The 25,268-nt window shown below is 40.4% G+C and overlaps 1 protein-coding gene across 1 annotated transcript in view; it reads left to right on the forward strand.

Moving 5' to 3' along the window:
- LOC128687137 (lachesin-like) overlaps positions 1-25,268 on the forward strand; it is a 201,653-nt gene that overhangs the window by 157,230 nt on the left and 19,155 nt on the right. Inside the window, exons 6-7 of the mRNA XM_070092805.1 lie at positions 7,813-8,003; positions 8,943-9,011. Coding sequence (XP_069948906.1) covers positions 7,813-8,003; positions 8,943-9,011 — 260 coding nt within the window. The remainder of the gene's footprint in view (positions 1-7,812; positions 8,004-8,942; positions 9,012-25,268) is intronic.

Raw genomic sequence — 25,268 nt, forward strand, 5'->3', positions numbered from 1 at the left:
CACACACACACACACACACACACACACACACACACACACACACACACACACACACACACACAAGGAGGCAGAGGAAAGGTTTATTCCCAAGGGAAACAGAAATAATAGGAAGACCAAAGCGAGTCCTTGATTTACCCGAAGGTGTAGGGAGGCAAAAACTAAGTGCACCAGAGAATGGAAAAGGTACAGGAGGCAAAGGACCCAGGAAAATAAGGAGATTAGTAGAAGAGCCAGAAACGAGTATGCACAGATAAGGAGGGAGGCCCAGCGACAGTACAAGAACGACATAGCATCGAAAGTCAAGTCTGACCCGAAACTGCTGTATAGCCACATCAGGAGGAAGACAACAGTCAAAGACCAAGTGACAAGGCTGAGGAAAGAAGGTGAACTCACAAGAAACGATCAAGAGGTAGATGAAGACTCAACATGAGATTTAAGGAAGAATTTACAGTGGAGACAGGAAGGCCTCTCGGGGGACAGACCAGATGGGGACACCAGCAATGAATATACCAAGAAGTGTTGGATGACATACATACAGATGAGGAGGAGGTGAAGAAACTGCTAAGGGACATCGATACCTCAAAGGCAATGGGACCGGACAACATCTTCTCGTGGGTCCTTAGAGAGGGAGCGAATATGTTATGTGTGCCACTTACCACAATCTTCAACACGTCCCTGGAAATTGGGCAACTACCTGAGGTATGGAAGACGGCAAATGTAGTTCCCATTTTTAAAAAAGGAGACAGAAAAGAGGCACTAAACTATAGACCTGTGTCACTGACGTGTATATTATGCAAAGTTATGGAGAAGATTATCAGGAGGAGAGTGGTGGAGCACCTGGAACGGAACACGAGTATATTGTAAACCAGCATGGATTCATTGAAGGAAAATCCTGTGTCACAAACCTTCTGGAGTTTTATGATAAAGTAACAGAAGTAAGACACGAGAGAGAGGAGTGGGTTGGTTGCATCTTCTTGGACTGCAAGAAGACCTTTGACACAGTTCCTCACAAGAGATTATTGCAGAAGCTAGATCATCAGGCTCATATAACAGGAAGGGCACTGCAATGGATCACAGAATACCTGACAGGGAGGCAACAACGAGTCATGGTACGTAATGATGTATCACAATGGGCACCTGTGACGAGCGGGGTCCCACAGGGGTCGGTCCTAGGATCACTGTTATTTTTGGTATATGTGAATGACATGATGGAAGGGTTAGACTCAGAAGTGTCCCTGTTCGCAGACGATGTAAAGTTAATGAGGAGAATTAAATCAGATGAGGACCGGGCAGGACTTCAAAGAGACCTGGACAGACTGGACACCTGGTCCAGTAACTGGCTTCTCGAATTTAATCCCGCCAAATATAGAGACATGAAGATAGGGGAAGGGCAAAGAAGACCGCAGACAGAGTATAGGCTAGGTGGCCAAAGACTGCAAACCTCGCTCAAGGAGAAAGATCTTGGAGTGAGTATAACACCGACCATGTCTCCGGAAGCACACATCAACCAAGTAACTGCTGCAGCATATGGGCGCCTGGCAAACCTGAGAACAGCGTTTCGATACCTTAATAAGGAATCGTTCAAGACACTGTACACCGTGTACGTCAGGCCCATACTAGAGTATGCAGCACCTGTTTGGAACCCGCACTTGATAAAGCACGTCAAGAAACTAGGGAAAGTGCAAAGGTTTGCGACAAGGTTAGTTCCAGAGCTAAGGGGAATGTCTTATGAAGAAAGGTTAAGGGAAATCGGCCTGACGACACTAGAGGACAGGAAGGTCAGGGGAGACATGATAACGACATATAAAATACTGCGCAGAATAGACAAGGTGGACAAAGACAGGATGTTCCAGGGAGGTGACACACAAATAAGAGGTCACAATTGGAAGTTGAAGACACAGATGAGTCAGAGAGATATTAGGAAGTATTTCTTCAGTCATAGAGTTGTCAGGCAGTGGAATAGCCTAGAAAGTGATGTAGTGGAGGTAGAAACCATACATAGTTTTTAGACGAGGCTTGATAAAGCTCATGGAGCGGGGAGAGAGAGGACACAGTAGCAACCGGTGAAGAGGCGGGGCCAGGAGCTAGGACTCGACCCCTGCAACCACAAATAGGTGAGTAGGTGAGCACACACACACACACACACACACAGGCAGACAGACAGAAAGACAGACAGACACAGACAGACAGACACACACACACGCACACACACACACACACACACACACACACACACACACACACACACACACAGGCAGTCAGACAGAAAGACAGACAGAGACAGACAGACACACACACACACACACACACACACACACACACACACACACATCCACACACACACACACACACAGACATACACACACACTTAGACAGACAGACAGACAGATACACACACACACAGGCGCACACACACACACACACACACACACACGCACACACACACACACATACAAACGCGCGCACACACACACACACACACACACACACACACACACACACACACACACACATACACACAAACGCACACACACGCACACACACACACGCACAGTCTGTATCATTGTTCCAGAATCGAGCAAATACTCTTTTCCAAGCTGAGAGACTGATTACATCGTTTTCACATCACTACTGCGTCTGCTGCTTCCTCTGTACTCGACTGAAGAAGCCTATTATATAGGTGAAACGTTCAGAACGAAATTACCCAACTATTGCATTAGAATCTTACTTATCATCATGGAGAAGGATTGCAGAGGGCTGACTAGCCCTGTCCTTGTAGCCACTTCATATCCAGCACCACTCACACACACACACACACACACACACACACACCCGGCCAAACCATTTCTAAAGCAACCCAAACACAGCTTTTATGACATTTAATAACTGATATTCGACATTTAATCTCACATGGTGAATACCGAAGGGCAGTTCTTGCACAATAGACGAGTTGTCAATTTAATTTTCAATTAGGTTTATGGCCTTTCATCCATATAAACGGTAGATTAAGGCTGAAAGTTACCAGTACAAAACAATAACCTTCAACAACCTATTCATAGCATGGGTTGGTTGGGCTATTAATGCTATGAGTGTTTAATTTGAATAGGACCTGCTGAGTATAGGCCAGTAGGCCTGATGCATTGTTCCTCCATTCTTATGTAATATTAAGAACATTTTGATCCCTTAATTGGGTATTAGAGTTATGTTATTGATCAGGATATACGCTGATAACAACGTGTGTACCACTGACATCAGGTGAGTTGTGGGGAGGAGAATCACCTTTACGGGTTTAGCACTCTCCCATGAACGTAATAACAGTATGGAGAAGGTAGAGGGAGAAGAACAGCCTCTCCCTGCCACTACCATCAACAGCAAACTCCAATATTGCGTAATTATAACCACAGTAGACATTTCAAAGAGAAAAAAGGTTGCAAGTAAATAATGACTGCGGCAGACCTTCGTGATGTTGTGGGTTGAGGGAGACGAGGAGGGAAGGGAGGCAGAAATGTGGGAAGGAGGGAGAGAATAAATCAAATTATTTGATAATGAATCATTAATGAATAGGATAATCATAAATGAAGAGTATCCAGATGGCAGGATTATCGAGTAGGAAGAGAAATATGTGTGAAATTGTGTACTCACCTAGTTGAGGTTGCAGGGGTCGAGTCCAAGCTCCTGGCCCCGTGTGTGTGTGTGTGTGTGTGTGTGTGTGTGTGTGTGTGTGTATGCGTGCGCGCATTTGTGTGTTTTTTTATTTAGCAAAATTGGGTACATCTGCAGTGTGCTGCTTCGCTATTTTATATGATGATTACGCGGCGACTAAGTAACGTCAGCCTGAGCTGGGAGACTTCAGTAGCGTCACGCCAGTGTACGAGCTTGTGAGAGGGGGCGGGATATGGTCCGGATATGAACAGAATTATGTAACTACTTCCTTTGCAGGATTAAAATATTTTTACTGAATATTTTGTATATGAAATTATTTAAAATAAAGAATTTGAACCTGGTAATAAACTGCTACTATTAGCATTACTTTAAAGGGAGAAGTTCTTAGTCAATATGATTTTGAATATAAGACACTTGTGCAATAATTGGTAATATTTATTCCAGAAACGTTTCGCCAGTCAGTGGTCTTCAGTCTAGTCAGAGAAACAGTGGAAGATGATGAGGAAAATGAGGTAATCAGTCCCTCACCCTGGAGTCGATGTACTGTGTCCGTTAAACTTGGTAAGAAGGCAGCATATTCGCGGGGACTGTATACTGCTGACAAATGATGTGAAGCAGTGGTAGACGGAATCATCAGTGGAAAATCCCACTAGTGGAAATAACTTGGGTCTATACGTTAGAGAAGGTTTGAAGAATTCCCAGATGTTGCTGTGTCTGACACACCTTGAGAAAATGGTTTAGAAAATCGACAGAAATAAGAATAAGACACATGTTTTATTCATTAGACTGAGAAAGTCACTGGCTGGCCAAGCGTTTCCAGAATAAAAATTCCCAAGTGCAGTACAATGTCTTTTTCATCAAAAGGGGTTATACATCACCTTAGGGAATGGGAGCCATTCAAGTTCGATTGAATTAATAATAGCGCTTGTCTATTTTTTCGATCTAAAGCTCCTCAACGGCATCAATGAATTTCTCTTGGTGGAAGATAATACTCATGTCTCTATGTGCTTGGTAATCAATTAATGTTCCTTCGGTTTTATGTTATCATGTTCAGTAGCTATATAAAAGGCAGGTCAATGCATCCTTCTCTCCCCCCTTCAAACTATAAAATGCAGTAGGCCTATTGTAGGAGTCATTTATATAGCTATTGCCTACAGTTTTATGTTGGTGATGGTTGTAGTTGCAAGTGATCACTTTTCTTCCACCTTCACTACTAAACACGAAGACAGTGGTACAACCAGTCTGGCTATTTATCAGTTTATATAATGAACACTGAAAGTTTTCTTAAATACACATTTTAGGGATGAAGGTGTTTTTAAGATTACATAAGAACGTAAGAACATAAGAATGAAGGAACTATGCAGTAAGCCTACTTGCCCATACTGGACATGTCTTACTCAGATTCATCAATTCTCATTCATATATTTGTCTAACCTACCAAAGGTAATAAAACCAATAACCACAATAACCTATGCTAGGCATAGATAATTGTAGGTTACTGTACTGTGCTAGTGAATAGACGTCTGGAACTAGTTATGCAGGTGATAGGTGATAGGCCATAACCCTCACTGAAATCGAAATTAACAATTCGTCTATTGTGCCAGCCTTCCATACCGTATTCAGTTCCGTGGGATTGAATGTCAAACATCATTTTCATTAAATGCCACTGGAGCTAATCTTGGGACGCTTTGGAAATGGCTTGGATGTGTGCGAGTGTGAGAGCGGCTGGATGTGTGCGAGTGTGAGAGCGGCTGGATGTGTGCGAGTGTGAGAGCGTCTGGATGTGTGCGAGTGTGAGAGCGGCTGTATGTGGGGTGGCTGCCTGGTGTGGGCCAGTCAACTTTCAGTATAAACTCTACATGTCACTTATCCAATCTGAGATTTTCTGGCGAAAGCAGCTGCAGTCTACTGTTTCCTATAATTATTTTTGTCATTCATTATACTAGATACATTCAGTCTCAAAGCATATGATTCATATAACACCTTTCATTGTCATTCTTTCGTTTATGATATTGTCGCCAACCATTAATTCATCTGCAATACGATGGAAGAACATCTAACTCCTTGATGGGAGAGAGAGAGAGAGAGAGAGAGAGAGAGAGAGAGAGAGAGAGAGAGAGAGAGAGAGAGAGAGAGAGAGAGAGAGAGAGAGAGAGAACGCAAATGATGGTCATCTCAAGGCACCATGACATCATTATGCTGGTGCAGTAGTAAGGATGAATGGGAGGGTGTTGGCACCTGGAGAAGAAGCTGATATCCTTGGGGTGAAATCTGACTCCAAACTAACCATGAAGAACCATGTTGTAAATCCTGCAAACAAGGTAGCCAGGAAGCTTACAGCACTTCGCCCTATCTCGCATCTGCTTGACAGTAGGGGTTGCAAGATTCTGTTCGAGGCACAAGTACGCTCACACCTTAAGTATGCTCCACTTTCTTGGTTTGCCTCCCCCCCCTCTCATCTGCGACTGCTTGACAGAGTAGAGAACAGAGCAAGACGTCTCATCTCTCGCCTGGACCCATCCTGGATAGATCTGTCATTTCAGCAGAGCCTTCAACATAGGAGGGGTGTGGGTGGCCTTACTGTTATGTACAAGGCCAATATTGTCAAAGTACCACACTTGGATCCACTTCGAGGACAGCGTGAAACAAGCTTTTATGCCACAAGACGGGCAGAAAGCAGCAACTTCACTCTGGCTGTACCCTTCCCCAGAACATCACTCCATCTGAGATCATATATACCCAGGATGACTCGAGTATGGAACGCATTCGTACAGCATAATGATGTCAACGAGATAAAGTCAGTTGATCAAATGAAAATGCTGGCCCACAGATGGCTCCAACTTCATCCTGTTCCCTACTTGTATGTCTCATAACAATAAAAATGCTTTCAAATGAGCTGATGTAGGTAACAGCTCTTAGCTTGCCAATAAAGTTAGGAATCCTTAACCTGTAAATAGCTGTCAATGAAGCTAGGGATCCTTAATCTTGTCAAACCCTGTGTAAAAAAAAAAAAAGAGAGAGAGGGAGGGAGGGAGAGAAAGAAACAATTTTAACATCGCTTGCACTATACACTCTAACACCCAGAAACATCTCCCTGACTTTCATAATGTCAGTATTGTCATCAAGGAATGTAATCTATTACACAGAAGCTGTTTAGAATTGCTTCCCATCACAAATACAAACTCCAGGTATGTAGGTAAGGTAAGGCATACCTACATACCTTACACGCCGCATTTTTCTTTTTAATAAATATTCCCTGGTGCAAAACACCGAAAATTTTATGATTTTGGAAATACTTGCCCAACACATTCCAAGCAAGACAACCGAACCAACGTCTAGCTCCGCCCTCCAGCACATACAACACCTGACGTCACCCACTGTATATTGTTTTTTTCTATTTAAATTTAATTAAAAAATCCACTGGTTGAAAATATATCTCCTTAGTAAATGTCCTACTTACTGAATGTGTGTCATGTTTTACATCTTTGTCGGTATTAATCACTGTTTGTTACCTCAAAGGGAGGAGAGAGAGAGAGAGAGAGAGAGAGAGAAACAGACAGACAGAGACAGAGAGAGGTAGACAGACTGTGACAGAGATAGAGACAGACACAAACACAGAGTTAGATAGTTATCAAAGTTTAAACACAAATATCTCATTATCATACGACTAACCATGATTATCGTTTTTATGTTCACTGTCAGAGGGAAAGATCAGTAATGACATAATTTCCTTTGCATTAAACTCAGAGGACTAACTAATGACACATCTGCCAGTCATCGCCTCTGTTGCACAACTAAACATGTACACATTCATAACCAAACATTTTTTATTACTGATTAGTTACCACGTGTCTCCATTGTCCCTTATTCGTCTCATCATCCATGTGGTCATCTGTACATTACTTTTAAAACTGTACACATTTCAGGAACAAAATTTTTCGAGCATGAGCCATATTTCCGTTTAAGCACATACATGCACATGCAGGCAGAAACACGAAATCCTTTACTCTAGTATTTGTAAACACTTTAAGTTGTGCGTACTGGAGAGACTGATTTCCAGCTCTTGGGAATCGACTCTATTTTCATATGAGCTGTGCAGAGATAGCTAATAGAGCTAAATTTACCAATGGAATTGTTTTCGCTTGGCAGATATGAGGTGAAGGAGGTAGTGGGGTCACAGAAGTACAAGACACACATGCTGCTCACCATCAGCGAGGTCTCTCACGCAGACATCGGTGAGTACAACTGCATCGCCAACAACAGCCAGGGCGGTGCCGAGCAAGTGGTGCGAGTCTCAGCTTCCGTCCCCTTCCAACACAATCGTAACGCACTCGACAAAGGTTAGTTTGGAATCTATACATGTAGGGAGTGATAGGTACTCTACCAACAGCATTTGAAAGGAGAGAGTAAATTAGAACTTCTTAGCAGAGAATGGGTTTAGAGAGGGGTCAGTGGGTTGAGAGCTAATCTACATGGGTGGATGGAGGATCAGAACTACTTCAAATAAAGATAAGGTGACTAGGGTGTATTTTAGAAAGACAAAGTAGTAAGTAGTATTAGTGTAGGTATGAGTGATGGAGGAATTGGGCAACAACATTGAGGATACGCCTCTCTACTGGTAGTGATCAGATGTTGGAAATGCAGGGTTGGGAGGTGTACTAGGACATGTTCCTGGAATACAAGGAGAAAACTGGAAGAAAAGAATGAGTTTCATGGATAGGGGATCTTTGCTGAGGCTAAGTAAATACTAGTTCTCTAAAGAGAAGGATATATAGTTATAAAGTTATATAGTTATATATAGTTATAAATACAGTAATGAATAGAGAAACATGGATCACTGCATGTAGCAATGACCTCAACAAAAATTTTAGAAGTACTAAGACGTATTTGTGTGGTGATGGAGTTATTTAGAGATGGATGGACTCTGTAGGTAATCTATGATAAGGAATTTCAATTGGAAAAAGAAGAAAGTGGTAGAACTCTTACAGAATATGACGGGGTGCTGGGGATAAAGGAGAGAGATAGGACCTGCACAAAATTTACGAATTAAAAATATTTACGAGGAGACTTAAGTAACTAATCACTTCAAGAATGTGTTGGGACTTTCATAGCTTTGATGAGTAATTTTTGCATGGAGGTGACAATAGAATTTAAAATAGTAATAATTTATAGAAGGTATTAAGTAAAATTTCCGTATAATTAGCGAGGTCAATGTAGCTTTTAAACTAGTAAGCTAACGAGTAGCTAAACTTTTAAATGTTTTCTTATTTCTTTCCCAGGTTTCGAGAATAAGGACAACACATATGGCAAGCCTTCGCTCTCTGCTGTTAACTGGAGCAAAGACAATGGTAAGACTGCTTCCAGTATATGTTCATAAATTCAGAAATCTAAAATGTATATAAAATAAATGTCAATAATGCAGCATTTAGGAAAATAACACATGATTAAACGCTTACGGAATTTTATTAGGAATTGTTTGGGTCGTGGGAGCTAATTCACAGGGATACATGTACCATACACTGTGTGACACAAGTGAACAAGGTATTAATGAAATATCTTATGTTTGCTCACGTGTCATGTTCCTCACCTTGCTCATATCATATACCAAGTTGTTACTGTAGCATTTAGAACTGATTACCTAGATCAGCTTCTGTCTCTTCAGTACTTTCATTGCCACCATTAGATACACAAAAGTGTGCTGTTACCTGTTACCCAATGTATTAATACTTCTAGCAGGAGGGATTTTTTTTTTGCCCATTAGCAGTTGGCCCAGAATATTACTTCCAGCAAGACTGGAGATCAGTTAGACTATAGTGTAAGGAATTGACAATTGTACTCATATGACGGCAGGAAGCGAGGGATTGCAAAAGGGAAAGGAAAGTTCTACTTCTTAACGAGGAAAATTAGAAACTGAAAATTCACCTGGATAAAAATAACAATGAATGTGAGGTGGTTGGAGTTAGTGAATGAAAATAGGTTACAAGCAGTGAGGACCTGAGTAACAGCTGGTACATATGGGTAGAGGAAGAAATATGCAAATGAGAAAGGTTAAAACAAAAGACTTGAAGGTAGGAAATCTTTTCTTTGTTTGCCAGGATGAGTGTGTATCAGTGGTCATTGAGGTTAAAGGTACCAATAACTCCTCTGATAATATAAGTAGGAATATCCTGTGGTCGGTGACTCACAGGTAAGATATAATGACTGTGATTTCTGTAACAGAGATAGGAAGGTTAGACAGAGAGCGTGTCTCCCAGGAGATGGTGTTGGTGACACAGTTAACGATTGTATAATATCATGTCAGGTAATGGGAACAAGCCCATTATCTGCCTCAGTACTGGTGGAAACGATATTGGGAAGGGCAGGAGACAGGAGCTACTAGCTAAATACAGGATAGCTATAGGTCTAAGGGAAGGGTCCCAGTCATATCTATAATTTTGACTAGAAGAGGAGTGAGCAATGAATGGATGTCTATGGCAATTGGTGTAAATTGCTGGTTAGATAGGTACTGCATAGAACTTGCAATTCCATTCATTGACAACTGGAACAAATTCTATGGCAAACATAATATGTATGCAAGAGATGGAGAATATTTATTTGGGGCAGGAGTAGTAGCATTAGCCAACTCTGTCGACGGGACCACTGCTGAGTTGTGAACGACTTTAAATTGATAAAAGATAGAGATATGGATGTGTATGGGAAACAATTAGATTACAGTACAAGGGATGAAAGCGGCAAAAATTGCCAAGATACGTTTAAAATACATTGTTCATCATAAAGTTACTAATAAACGCAGTGAAACTAGTCGACAAAGAGAGACAGTAGAGGCCAGCAAGTGTCTAGCTCCCTTGAAGTTTACTATACTAATAATATGAGCATAAGAAATGAGATAGATGAGCTAAAATTAAATGTATGTGCAGGAAACATAGACATTATTGCTATAACAAAAACCTGATTCAACATGAAAGATAGAGAAATGCCTTCTGAATGCCACATATAGGGCAATAATTGTTCTACACTGATACAGATAATAGGATGGGTGGTGGAGTGGCGATGTATATCAGAGATAGTTTAAACTGTAAGAATAATAGTTTAAACTGTTCGGCTTCAGTTTCTGGAGGGGCATGAAAAACTAATCTTGGGAGTGATTTACAGGCTCTCAAACTCTCATAGGGAACTTGGTATGCTTATAAGGGACAAAATACATAAGGCACCTAGATACAGAAATCTTGTGTTAATGGGAGGTTATTAACTTTAAGCAATTTAACAGAAATCTTCAGTCTAGTGAGTTTCTTGATACAATTCAGGATTGTTTTTTTAAAACAGTTTGTAACAAAACCAACCAGAGGGAAATAAACCTGCTTGACTTGATTCTTGCCAGCAAGAACCGACTAATTAATAATCTTGAGGTTAATAATGAGCTTGAGGAAAGCGATCACAAATCACTCAATTTAATATATCATGGAATTACCTTAATAACTACAACCAAGTCATTATCCCTGACCTCTGCTTGGCCAGTATCAAAAGACTGAGAAATTACCTAGGTGAGGTGAACTGACTGGTTCTTATCCTACAGGTCAGGTTGGTGGTAATGGTTGCCAGAACAACATTTTTCAACACAGTTCTTTCCGTCCAGACTACTCATGTTCCAAACAGGGAAATTAGATCAAACAAAAATAACTAAAACATCTCAAAGGACAAAAGAGAGGCATTTACAAGCGATCAAAAAGGAAGAGAAGCACTCAAGAAATCAATATAATAAATTGAAAAGATAAATAAAAAAAAGGCAATAAGAAAAGCAAAAAGAAATTATGAAGTTAAAGGCACAAGGGATTCGCAGATTAACGTAAAAGGTTTATTTCAAGTATATTGGAGTAAGATTAGGAACAAGATAAGTCAACTTAAAAGTTGCTCAGGTCAGCTCACTGACAGTGACAAAGAAATGTGTTCAACCTTCAACAATTGTTTTCTCTCATGTTTTACGAAGGAAGATACTAGAGAAATTCCAGAAGTGAAAAATTATGTAGACAGGGAAGAAAATAAGATGTGCATGATTAAAGTCATTAATGGCATAATTCTTAGAAAAATAGATAGATTAAAACGTAACAGATCCCCAGGCCTTGATGAACTGTTCTCAGGGGTTATAAAGGAATGCAAGGAGGAATTTAGGAAACCGTTACCTAATCTTTTCACCATATCACTACAGACTGACATGGTGCCAGATAAGTGGAAAATGGCAAATGCTTTCCTTCAAAACGATAGACAGGAAATCAGTTTTGAATTATAGACAAATTAACTTAACCTCAGTTGTGGGAAAATTGATGGAATCAGTAATTGCCGAGGCTTGAACTTGAACCTGTACGACCAGAGCTTTGGTAAGATGGAGAAGGAAGAAGGATGAGTAAGGATGGAAATATGGGAGAAGGGTGGGTGGGGGAGGTAAGGTGGGATAATACAGGTGAGTGGCCCAACCATTTTGGTGCATTTTAATGCGTGTGTGTGTGTGTGTGTGTGTGTGTGTGTGTGTGTGTGTGTGTGTGTGTGTGTGTGTGTGTGTGTGTGTAGTGTCATTAATGAAATCAGTTTCACTGAAAGGGGTATAACACTTACCCATCAGTTTCACACAGTTATAGCAAACGTATAACTGCAAGACTCTGAATTGGTAAGGAATATACTATCTGCATTTTTTTTTTTTTTTGCGATTGCAGTGTGTAGGCTAGAAATGACGATAGCAAGGCGACTGATGTACATTGATTACTTCTTGGAGATACTGGTCAGCTTAGCTTCTTCAGAGGTGGTGTCCTGCCATAGTAGGTTTATCGATGTTACACTGTTAGATGTAATGGTTGATAAGTTGTAAAAGAAGTTATCATAAATTCGGGTGGTGTTATCCTTATTGGACATAAAAGGGATCCGGTGTTACCCATTCATCTAAATCTTCTGGGAGGTCACTTAGGATCGTTGGTCTTTGGAAATTATCCTTGTGGATGAATCGTCGCACTCTCTATTGAAGGGTCATTCTTTGGGTTCTGTGGGGAGGTGTTCTGCATAGTCTGTGGTATTTGCAATTTGGGGAGGGTTCTCTCTGTCTGGTATATAAAGGTCTTGCATTGCGTATAGTTGTCTCTTCTTTAGTTTATCAAGCCTTACATTTATTGCATCTATGTCCTGTCGGATGTGTATTATTATTATTATTATAATCAAAAAGAATGTCGGATGTGTAAATCTTCCATCCTGATTCTGTCTCTCCTATTGGTGCCTGTGATGAAGCGAAGTGCTCTATTCTGGACTCGTTGTAGCTGTATCATGTTGGTTTTAGTTGTTAACGACATGGGGACACATGGATATTCTGGCATAGGTCATATCATCTTGTACAGGTGTGTTTTGATGTGGGAAGGAGCTTGATTGAACCTTTATAGAATGATGAGGTGGGCTTTTGCTAAATTTATCTTTTTAGTGATGTGAGATATGGAGTGGAGTAATCTGTCTATCTCATGTCCCAGGATCCTGTTGGGGTTTCTAACGGCTATAGGTGTACCTCTGATGGAGATACCCCCTTCCCTGTCTCCTGTAGTTGTTGCTAAACATCCGATGCTGCTGACAAGGACTTTATCTGGTTTGGTCGTGATTCTCCATTTCTTCTCCCAGTTTGCTGTTCTTCGTAGTTCCATATTCATTTTTTCTATTACCCTCTCATACTTATATTTTCCCGTTAGAGGGGGGTGAATGATACTACATGGATAACATCATCAGCAAACTGGGTGATGATAGTATCACTGAAGTCGGGTTGGGGGAGATCGTTTACATATATGTTGAATAGTATCGGGCTAAGGCACGAGCCTTGTGGTACTCCAGCTGTCGGTGAGAAAGGCTCTGTTGGCTTGCCGTTAAAGGTAGGGATGATTTTTCTGTTTGATAAGAAGTTATATATAAATCTGAGAAAGGTCCAGTTGTAGTCAGGTAGGTCGACCAGTTTAAATATGAGTCCATCATGCCACAAGCTGTCAAAACTTTGTGTACATCCCTTGTGGCAAGTAGGGCAAGGTTGCCCTTGTTTCCTCAGGCTGTCAACAGCATGTTTGGCTTCTCTGTGAGTCATGAATCAGAACTGTTTTGCAGTGAAGAGGTGATTGTACTCCATGTAGTAGTTTAATCTGTTGGAACTGATTTTCTCAAGCACTTTACCAGTTATGAGATAGTTATGAGATAAGTCTATAGTTCTATGGTTTATGCTTGTCTTTACTGGGTTTAGGAATGAATATCATCCCTGCTGTCTTAAGGGCCACTGGAAAGTGTCCCGAGGCCAAGATGGCATTAAAAATATTTACCAGAGTCATTTTGCAATTTCGGGGTAAGAACTTTACTTGTTTCACTGTTACGCCTGAGAGGCCAGGGGCTTTATTACACATTCTGCTGATAACTTGACTCATCCCTCCGAGTGTGATTGGTCTTGTAAGGGGGTGATGATCTTCAAGAGTAGATGTATCAATTAAAGGTAGTGGCTGGAGGTCATATCGGTTGTCGTCTCTCCATTCATTGACCAGCTGGTAATGATAATTATTAAATTTTCTACTGCTATTCTGTGAAAGAATTTTCTACCACACATCACCGATCAGATTGGCTTGGTCTTGTGGGTGATCAAGTTTTGTAACAACTTCCACATCATCGTCATCAGTAAAAGAATGTATTAGATAACGGGTAGCCTTGTGTTTTGCCCCCAGAAGCTGGCGGATTGCTCCAGAACTTTTCAGGATGCCGTTTGTACTGATTAGCTTAAAGAACAAGATGTTTCCATAATTCACCATTGTGGTGTGTGATCATGGTAATTAAGTCTCTTCTCTGCCTGTGCTGTCTTGTTTGATGGTGTCTTCTACATTCCGCTTGATAATTTTTCATGCAGTCCCTAATTTCCCTGGTTGGTTTATATTGCTGATAAATCTTTGTTGTATTTAATTGGCAAGTTGCATGATAGGCTTCTATAGTTCGTTCGAGGAAGGAACTGATTGCTTCGTCAGTTACTGTTGAAGGCTGGTTCTCAAGCGAAACTGTATTATCATTGCGTAGGTAGTCCCTGAAGGGGTCAAATCCTAGAGTTTATAGGTTGGGTTTCGGAGGTGTGGGTATTCTAAATGGGTATTCTATATGACTCTGCAATGGTATAGGTCACAATCTCTGTTGGTCAAAACTATATCAGGTGTCCCCGGATGTGGGCCTACATATGACTTAAAGAGTGGGCTTTGGAATGATAGATTTCTTGCTCTCAATATATTAAATAGTTTTTCCCTCTAGGGCACCCAGGGGATTTCCGGCTCCAACGTTGAAGAGTGCAGGATGATGAGCATCAAAATCTGCCAGGATTGTAGGAACATTTCTACTCAGTATCCGGTGGAGGAAAATAGACTCTATATATGACTGTCTGGGAGGAAAATATCAAGTTCCAACTATTAACTGACCATATGAGGTCGTCAGTTCTATTGCTATTATGTTTTCTTCGTCGATGTGGATGTTACGAAATGCATATCCTAGTTTCACTAGGACGGCCGCTCCACAAAACAACCCTCTCGATTTCTCGACAGTAGAGTAACTACACATCTTTATGTGCTGGTCTGCTCTCGCAGCTGTTCCATTCAGGATGATAATGTCAGAGATGTGATTATGTAGTTCGACTTCAAGGAGGTATTGGTTGTTAAAGAAATGTTAAATATTAAGTTGTAAAATTGTAATCACCATTATTTCGAGAAGTTTGCACTTTTGCTACTTACAGAGAGTTGATGTCTTGAAATTATAGCTGCAAGTTGAGTGCAAGTTCTCTCTACTCGATTCATCAAGAGGAGGATTGTAGTTCTGAGTGGTTTTCTGTGTACTGACTATTTCCTCTTCTTTACTATTGCTGGTGATATTAACTGATGCTTCAGGTTCATCATCTGACAACTGAGGCATGTCATTCCCAGTGTCTGGCGATATATTCACAGCACTTACTATAGGGGACAGTGGGGGCTCCATGTGGAATGTTAGTCCACTTGGAGTATCCTGGGAAACTACTTGTACTTTTGGGTTAGCTTCAATAGCGGTAGATTGTGCATCAGCATCTGACGCAAGTTCAGGGGCAGGTATTAGCACATTGGTTTGAGTTGTTGTTTCAACTGGGTCTTTCATTACGGTTGGGACTTGGATGTGTGATGAAGTTTGAGTATGTGTATTTGTAGAGGAGGGCACATACTTTCTGTGTTGAGGGGACTGGTTCATAATTGAGATCACATTAGCTACTATCAAATTATTTAAAATAGAGGAGTAGATTTTAAGATTGCTACCTGCTATCTCCTTGGCCAACATGAACATCATTGTACCTCTCCTAACATCTACCTCTGAGGACCAGGGATACATAGGGATTGATGATCGTCTTTGTGCTTGGTGTATATTGGGGTTAGGGGTAGAGTGGGGCACTGCAGAAGAGGCAGAAGTCCAAACATTGGAATTGGTTGAGTAGTTGCTTTCTTATTCTTTGTTTCTTAGCATCAAGAATTTCCTAATACGGCAGCTAGGGGAGACAACATTTTGTTTCCAATTACAAAGGGCATATCTGGAGGTGTTTCTGTTGGTGCAGTCCCTGAAAATATGCTTACCAGAGCATATACTGCAAAGTGTTTTTGGCTGCTACATTTATTTGTGTTATGACCAAACTCATAACATCTAAAACATTGTGTGACACTGACAAACCTTTCCATGGAGATTTGGTCTGGTGTACACCTGGTTCCAAAGCATTTCATATTTTGGCATATGATTTTGGCCTCCTCTTGTGCTTCAAGGATTAACTTTAATGTTAGCTGGATGCTTGAACTTTTCGTAAATTTATATGCCTTAAGGACATTGAACTCAGAATTTTCATGATTAATTTCGCCAACAAGTTCCTCAGCAGTGCAGTCTCTTATGAAACTGTTGATTCTTGCCACAAATACAGTACGTTCTGCCTGGTAGCTGTCAGGTGGAATGGGGATGGTACCCAGATTATTCAGTTTTTCAAGAACATCATTCTAAAGTAATTGGAGCAGCTCCTCTTCAGAAGAGAGTAGAAGTACTACACCAGAGTGAATTTAGAATACATCCACTGGTGCAGCAGTGGAACTGATACAAATACATTCAAGTATTTCCTTCTTGGGTTTCTGGTTGTCAGTGACACGAATTTTTACTCGCATTTTCTGCATGATGCCCAGTGAGGTACACCTGATACATAAGATTTACGTTAAAAGAAAAAAACAATCCTTTGTGTAATTCCTAAACATTCTATTTCAGCTGACTTAAGAAGGTCAGCCCTTAAGATTAGTCTGTGAAACATGAGGTAAATCATAGAATTGACGAAGGGAAAAAAAGTGAGTGGCGCATTGAGGAGTTTGTGGAGATAAAGAACATTATCCATGAAAGCAAAGAGGGAAATGTATGAGAGTATAGTTATACCAAGAGTCTTGTATGGGTGTGAGGCATGAGTTGTGAATGTTGCAACTAGGAAACTGGAGGCAGTGGAGATGTCGTGTATGAGGGCAATGTGTGGTGTGAATATAATGTAGAGAATCCATAGTTTGAAGATTAGGAGTAGGAGTAGGATTACCAAAACTATTATCCAGAGAGCTGAGGAGAGGTTATTGAGATGGTTTGGACATGTAGAGAGAATGGAACGAAGTAGAATGACTTCGAGCGTGTATAGATCTGTAGTGGATGGAAGGTGGCGTAGGGGTCGGCCTAGGCAAGGTTGGAGGGAGGGGGGTAAAGGAGGTTTCGTGCTCGAGGGGCTTGGACTTCCAGCAAGTGTGCATGAGCTTGTTAGATAGGATCGAATGGAGACAAATAGTTTTTAGGACTTGACGTGCTGTTGGAGTGTAAGCAAGGTAACATTTATGAAGGGATTCAGGGAAACCGGTTGGCCAGACTTGATTCCTAGAGATCGGAAGTACAGTCTGAAGGAGGGGTGTTATTGTTGAAGGTTTATAACTGTAATGAAAGCATGCCTCTGGCAAGACAGTGACAGAGTGACTAATGATGAAAGTTTTTCCTTTTTTGAGTCACCCTGCCTTGGTGGGAAACGGCCGATGTGCTAATAACATATATATATATATATATATATATATATATATATATATATATATATATATATATATATATATATATATATATATATATAGATAGATATATAGGTATATAGATATTAACATATTTAGCATACGGTTTAGAAAGACACGTAAGCAAACACTATGACATATTTATTAGCAAACGTTTCGGTCCTGGGACCTTGATCACTTCTAACATACAGAGGTAGAAAGACCTTATATATATAGGCGGAGAGAGAGGTGTGAGTGACACACGTGACCTGAGGAATGTCATGTTGGGATGAGGACGGGTAGACGATGAAATCATGTGACTCCTGTGTTGTTAGGTTGGTGGTGCTTAAGTATCATGTATGCCAATGTTTTTGAAATTTTGTAGTTTCCAGTGTTACTACGAAACGCAGCCCTACACCTCTAACTTTTACAGCAGGCATCCCAAGAAATATGTAGGCGAGACAGGCAGAGATCTTGCAGTCCGCCTAAATGAGCATCGAAATGCCTCTAACAGAGACGATGTAAGGTACGCCTGTGTCCTCCACAGAGACTCCACGGGGTATTTGATGAACTGGAATGAGGCATAACTCGTTCTCACAGAACCAGACCTCAGACGCCGATGGTGCCTAGAAGCCTCACTAATCGCTATCACCGACACTTTAGAACGTAACACTGGAAACTACAACATTTCAAAAACATTGGCATACATGATACTTAAGCGTCACCAACCCAACAACACAAGAGTCACATGATTTCATCGTCTACCCGTCCTCATCCCAACATGACATTCCTCAGGTCACCGTGCGTCACTCACACTCACTCTCCACCTATATATATAATGTCTTTCTACCTCTGTATGTTAGAAGTAATCAAGGTCCCAGGACCGAAACGTTTACTAATAAATATGTAATGGTGTTTGCTTACGTGCCTTTCTAAACCAACTTGTCGGTATTTATTACCCAGGTTTATACCATATAGCATACAACATAGAAAATCAGACACCAGTTCACCTTTACCCAGTACTCACATTAGCTAACTAGCACACTGCTACTAGTAAGTAAAAACAATAAGATTTATAAACAGGGAGGCTCATTGACCCCTTCCTCCCTTCTGCCGGCCTCTAAGCCTGCAGGCAACACTCTACATGAGTATTCTCCCAAAACTTAAACAGGCATCTCCTCATACTAGAGCCTTACAGATTAACATGAGAGCACCACTGTCAATAGCATTACAGTGTTACTTGTGTAGAACACTTAAATACATCCCAGCTACTTATAGATAGGCTCCCTTGCTAGCTGTGACATCACGAGATCCTCACATGTGAGCCGCAGGCCAGAGGCCCCACTCTGACTCACTCTCAGTTCAACACTAGGCTTAGACTCAACGGCAGGCCAGGGCTACTCCTCAAGACACCCTTAATTATACGCCTCCAAGGAATCCAACGTATGTATTTCTTACTTTAATATCTCCCTGACGAACCCCCATGACAAATGGTGACAGCAGTGTGAGCGTGATTTTTACGATTACGCAGATATAAGAAGATTATTTCTATGAAGTGTGTGTGATCCCTTGTGAGCCCAGGTGACGCTAACCCCCACCCAAGCCAGCACTCTCCACCTTGTCTACTCAACTTCCTGGTTAGTTGATTTTTGCTTAGTGGTTTATTTGCTAACCTACGAGGAGTTGATCCATGTTTTGAAAGTTAAGCCAAGCCACTTAAGCCAGTCTATAGAAGATGAGTTGTCACCTGACCAGTGGGTTGGTGTTATTTCAAATGGGGACAGTCCATCCACTCCACCAGTAGAGGAAACTTAATCTTGCAATGACTACCCAGATGAGGTCAGGCATTTGTTGCATCTGTTGAACAAACGTTGCAGAGCCATTGCCCTACCAGGTGAGAAGATGGGCATAACGAATCTATTGTCACATTGTATCCCACTTGAACCTGGTACCAGACTTATTTACGTACCTGTGTACAGAATGCCTCATTCACAAGTTGCTGTAGTAGAAGAAATGATCAATAAGATGCTTGATGATAGTGTCATCACGCCTAGTAATTTATCTCAGAATGTGCCCTTGATCCTAGCACCTAAGAAGAACGGTACTTGGCGCCCCGTGATCGACTTTGGGAAGTTGAATACAAAAATAATTCCAGATCACTTCCCACTTCCTGTACTTGGTGACCTTTCATGCAATACTGGAGATAACAAAGTATTTTCAACCCTAGACTTGCTACAAGGGTTTTGGCAAGTTCCTTTCCATGAGAACAGCCAAGAGCTAACCACATTTTCCACTTCTATAGGTCGTTATCATTTCCTCAGAATGGCGTTCGGTTTACACTCCTCACCTATAACCTTCTCGAGGCTCATGACGAATATATTTAGATGCCTCATAGGCAATGTACTCATGGTGAACTTAGATGACGTAATAGTCATGTCCAAAGATGTGGAGACACCTGAAAAGACTTAATTTGGTACTTGGTAAGTTGAAGAAGCCAGTTTAAAGATCAAACTATCTAAATGCCAGTTTTCCAGATCAGAGATCAAGTTTCTTGGTCTCATAGTAACTCCTAGAGGGGTTATCACTGACCAAAGTAAGGTAACTTCTGTGCAAAATTTTCCATCTCCCAAAACTGCTGATGCCCTAAGATCCTTTGTGGGCTTAGCAGGTTTTGTAGAACTTTTATTGGTAATTTTTTTTTCTATAGCAGCTCCTCTGAGGTGCTTAAGAAAGATTTTTCTTTCATTTGGACCTTCTGTCAAGAAAGAGCATTTCAAACTCTCAATGAAAAGGTAGCTTCTGCTTCTATTCTGAAATTCCCAGATTTTTCTAAGCTAGTTCTATTGGCACAGGTGCCGTCCTAGCTCAGAAGACCGATAGCAAGTACAACAGAGTTGCATTTGCTAGTCGAGTCCTTGCAAAGGCTGATCATAATTATACAGTAACTGAAAAAGAAGCCTTAGCAATAGCATGGTTTAAACTTTAAAGCAGTTCCGAGACATTATATATCAGTACCCTGTTCATGTCTTGACAGATCATGCTCCACTGATTCCGCTGTTTCAGAATAAACAACCTGCTGGAAGATTAGTCAGATGGTCCTTGATTATTCAACCTTCGAACACTTACCTGGCAAGTCAAATATAGTCGCATATACTTTATCGCGATATATTAGTACAGTAATAGCAGATCCTCCATTTAGTGCCAAGGATGTAAAAATGCTCAAAGAAAGGATCCTATGTGGTCTGGTGTGATTTGATTCCAGCTACAGGAAGATCAAATTCTCTCTGTGAAGCCACCAGCACCCATCAATGACTTCGTCATGAACCAGGAGTTACTGTATCACACAGCCGAGCTGGGAACTCCTAGCAGAAGGGTATACCAGTTAGTAATTCCACAGTCACTAGTGAATGTAGCCTAACAGCTAGTTCATGATGTACCAGGTGTTGCACACCTTGAGATGGATAATTCAGTAAAACAAGCCAGACTTAAATACTTTTGGCCTCATATGGCAACTGATATTTCTGAGTATGTTAAGAAATGTGCTGTCTATATGAAGCATAAAGGCAATGTTAGTGGTCCTAATCCAATCCAGGTGTATCTCACTACCAGCGAAGCATGGGAAAGAGTTGCGCTATATTTGTTTACTAATTTCCAATGTTCCCTCCAGGGCAACAGACATCTGTGTTTTATGGTAGACCATTTCACCAGATATTGTTAGTTCCAATGCAGATAAGACTGCCGAGACAGTAGCTAAAGCTTTTATGGAACACATAATCTGCTCCCAAGTCCCTAGTGACAGATAATGAAGGTGAATTCTGTAACGAGATTCATGAAAAGTTGTGTACTTTATAGAAGATCTCTAAATTGACTATTTTTCCTCACCATCCTGCCAGCAACGGTCTAGCAGAAAGAATAAATAAGGAAGTACTAGATGTGTTGAGAGCCACTGTCACTCCCAATAGTGCAACCTGAGTTGAAACTATACCTCATGTTCAGTGTGCCATAAAATCTGCTTACAATGCTTCCATAGGTGACACTCCACATTATGTGTTGCATTGTTTAGATAAGCACTTACTATATGAGTTGCTATATTCTAATCTGAAACCAAATTACAATCCTGATGATTTCCTAGTGACTCGTACTTAGCTCAAGTTGTTTTTAGAAGAATCCGATAAACACTTCTTAAATCAATAGCAGAATTTAAAAGAGTCACTAATACTCGAACCTAGTGACTCGTACTTAGCTCAAGTTGTTTTTAGAAGAATCCGATAAACACTTCACAAATCAGTAGCAGAATTTAAAAGAGTCACTAATACTCGAACAAAGCCAACCAAAATTAAAGTAGGTTTGAGAGTTATGCTGGCTAATTTTAGTAAAACATTCACAATGCCTGAGCTCGATCAAAAGTTTGTTGGCTCATATCGAGTAGTCGAACAGGTCGGTGGCAATAATTATGTACAAAGTTAGAGAAATCAGTACTGGTCACTATAAATAATCGCATTTAGATCTTATTAAGTTAGTATGCGATGATGACGAGGACCCTAACATCTAAACAAATGTGACAGACTTTGACATTTGCGGCTTATGCTCTCAGTGGTCCTGATAAACACAACAAAGAAAAACAAGAAGAAAGACTTTGAGATTCCTCCTCCTGACTTAGTAACCTGACAAACAACCTGATTGTCATTATTCCTTATGTATATGGCAAGTAATGAGGAATCCCCAAGTTTCAGTTGTAAATACCAATTTAGATTGCATATGTAAATCCACCCTAGCAGAGTTGGGGTTAAAGAGTATTTCCACTGTGTGTCTGCTATGTAAACTTAATAATGTTCATTTTTTTTTTTAATTGTTCACTTTCTCTCCAAATTCTGAGATTTAACAGTAAAAGACTTGCGTGCACCAAGTCTGCCTTTTCTGTTAAACACTTTCTTCTTTGTAATTATATTTCCTCAGAATCAATATATTACATGAATACAGATCGATCGATCTTCTTTTTCTCTTGTTGATCTCTCTTGTTAATCTATACCACCATTGATTCTGTCATAATTCATAATGCATTACAATCACTTATCATCATTTTGTATAGTTATTTATGTTCAACTGTTGTGAACATTGATATTGTATTGAATCATGCTAAAGCCTTCATGCCTATAAATTAGCTGTATGTCGGTGTGCCATATGTTAGCATCGATGAGCTGTAAATAGTGTTACAATGTTGCCTGTGTAGTACACTTAGATATATTCCAGCTACTTACAGATAGGCTCCCTTGCTAGCTATGTTGTCACGAGATCCTCACACGTGAGCCATAGGCCAGAAGCTGCACTCTCAGTTCAACGCTAAGATTAGACTCAACAGCAGGCCTCAAGACTCTCTTAATTATATGCCTCCAAGACATCCAATGTGTGTAATTCTAATTCCAATATCTCCTTGACGAACCCCACATCACCAAAACCAATAAAATAACCTATGGCCTAAATTCCCCAAAATCACTCCCACCTACTTACACCAACGCCAAAAAATAATGACTTGTCCCAGCCTCCGCTAATCTCGTACTGACTAATACACACACCTCTACTGTTTCTGTCCTGTCCTGGTTTCTCTTCAGGACTAATACGCGTCTGGTTTCAGAACAAATCCCGGAAACTGACATTATATGGAGTGCTTTTGTTATATACAAATTCAGCAATACATTGCATAATATTCACATACATATATTACATAGATGATGGAATAAATAATGACATAAGCAAGTTTACTGATGATTCCAAAATAGGGCGTCAGATTAATTCTAACACGGACACTAGAGCGCTACAGGAGGATCTGAATAGACCACTGCAGTGATCAGAGAAAAGGGAGACGCACTTTAATATAGACAAATGTAAGGTTTTAAGCTTTGTCAAAGAAAATAACTACTATGTTTATAAACTACAGTAGATTTTACTCTAAATGCGAAAATGACTTAGGAGGTGGTTAGCAGTAAAGAAAAATCAAGACAACAGTGCACAAGTGTTTGTAATAAACCGAACAGTATTTCTGGTTTCACATGAAGAAGTATAAAGAGCTGGAGTCCTCAGGTTATTCTTTAACTCTACGTATATATCGTTGGTTAGGCTCCATGTACATTATGGTGCACAGTTCCTGTCACTGTAACGGGGATTGTGTAAAAGAAAAGCTGAATAAGAAAAAGGTGCAAAGAACAAGACATATTAATATATTTTAAATTAATAGTCGAAGCACCAGAAACAAAATTAATGAATTACATTTGGTAGCATGTGCTGGAAACTTTGATGTTATTGCAATAACTGAAACACTGCATAATTTAAAGCTTCGGGATATGATTACTGAGTGCCATATTCAAGGGTTTAATTAAGTTGTTCTATATAGATATAACGGAAAAGGGGGTGCAGTTGCATTATATGTACGAGAAAATGTAAATTGTTGCATAAAAACAGGTATAAAAATAGATGGATTAGTAACAGATTCTGTTTGGGTAGAATTTCTAGAAAGTCAAGAAAAACTATTTTATGGTGTAATATACCGACCTCTTGGCTTACGAAACGACAGAGGGAGACGTCTTTAGGACGAATTTGTTAGAGCTTCTAGACACGATAATATTGGGGGATTTTAATTAACTTTAGCCAAATTGGCTGGATTTTTTGACCAGTAATTTGGAGTCAAATGACTTTCTGAAATTAGTTCAGGACTACTTTCTGAAACAGTGTGTAACAAAGCCTAGCAGAGATAATAATTTGCTTGACTAATCTTGTAAAAATAAGGAAACCATCGTAAATAATCTGGAGATCACCGAAGAGCTTGGTACAAGTGTTCACAAATATGTTACTTTTAATATGACCTGGGAGCGCGAAAATAAGGATAACACCGTAAAGTCCCTAATTTTCGTTCTGCTGATTATAAGGAACTTAGGGAACACCTAATTTAGCTGGGGTAATCTAGCTAATGATTTTATTGGCAGTGATCATATTTATAATAACGAAGGGACTTGCGTTCATGATTTTTTTAACTATGTACAACGAGCTCAGAGTATATATATTCCCCAGAGAGAAATCAGGTCACAAAAATGATCCCAGATGGATTAACAATAGACTAATACACCAGCATTAACAGCCTGGTTGATCAGACCCTGATCCACCACGAGGCCTGGTCTCAGACCGGGTCGCGGAGGTGTTGACCTACGAAACCCTCTCCATGTATACTCCAGGTATACTCCAGGTATAATTATTAGGACAGAATAGAGGAATTTATAGGCTCATCAGAAGAGGAGAGGTTTAACCTTTTGAACCAATACGTTCATTTTAAAAGAGACGTAAAAAATGGGATTAAAACCTATCCTGTTCCTCATTCTCATATCAGACATAGACAGAGATGTAAACCATAGCACTGTATCATCCTTTGCAGACGATACTAGGATCTGCATGATGAGAGTGTCATTCACTGAGGACACGGCAAAGCTCCAATAAGATATAAATCAAGTTTTCCAATGGGAAACAGAGAAC

Source organism: Cherax quadricarinatus, chromosome 40, assembly GCF_038502225.1.
Source record: "Cherax quadricarinatus isolate ZL_2023a chromosome 40, ASM3850222v1, whole genome shotgun sequence".
Taxonomy (NCBI): Eukaryota; Metazoa; Arthropoda; class Malacostraca; order Decapoda; family Parastacidae; genus Cherax; species Cherax quadricarinatus.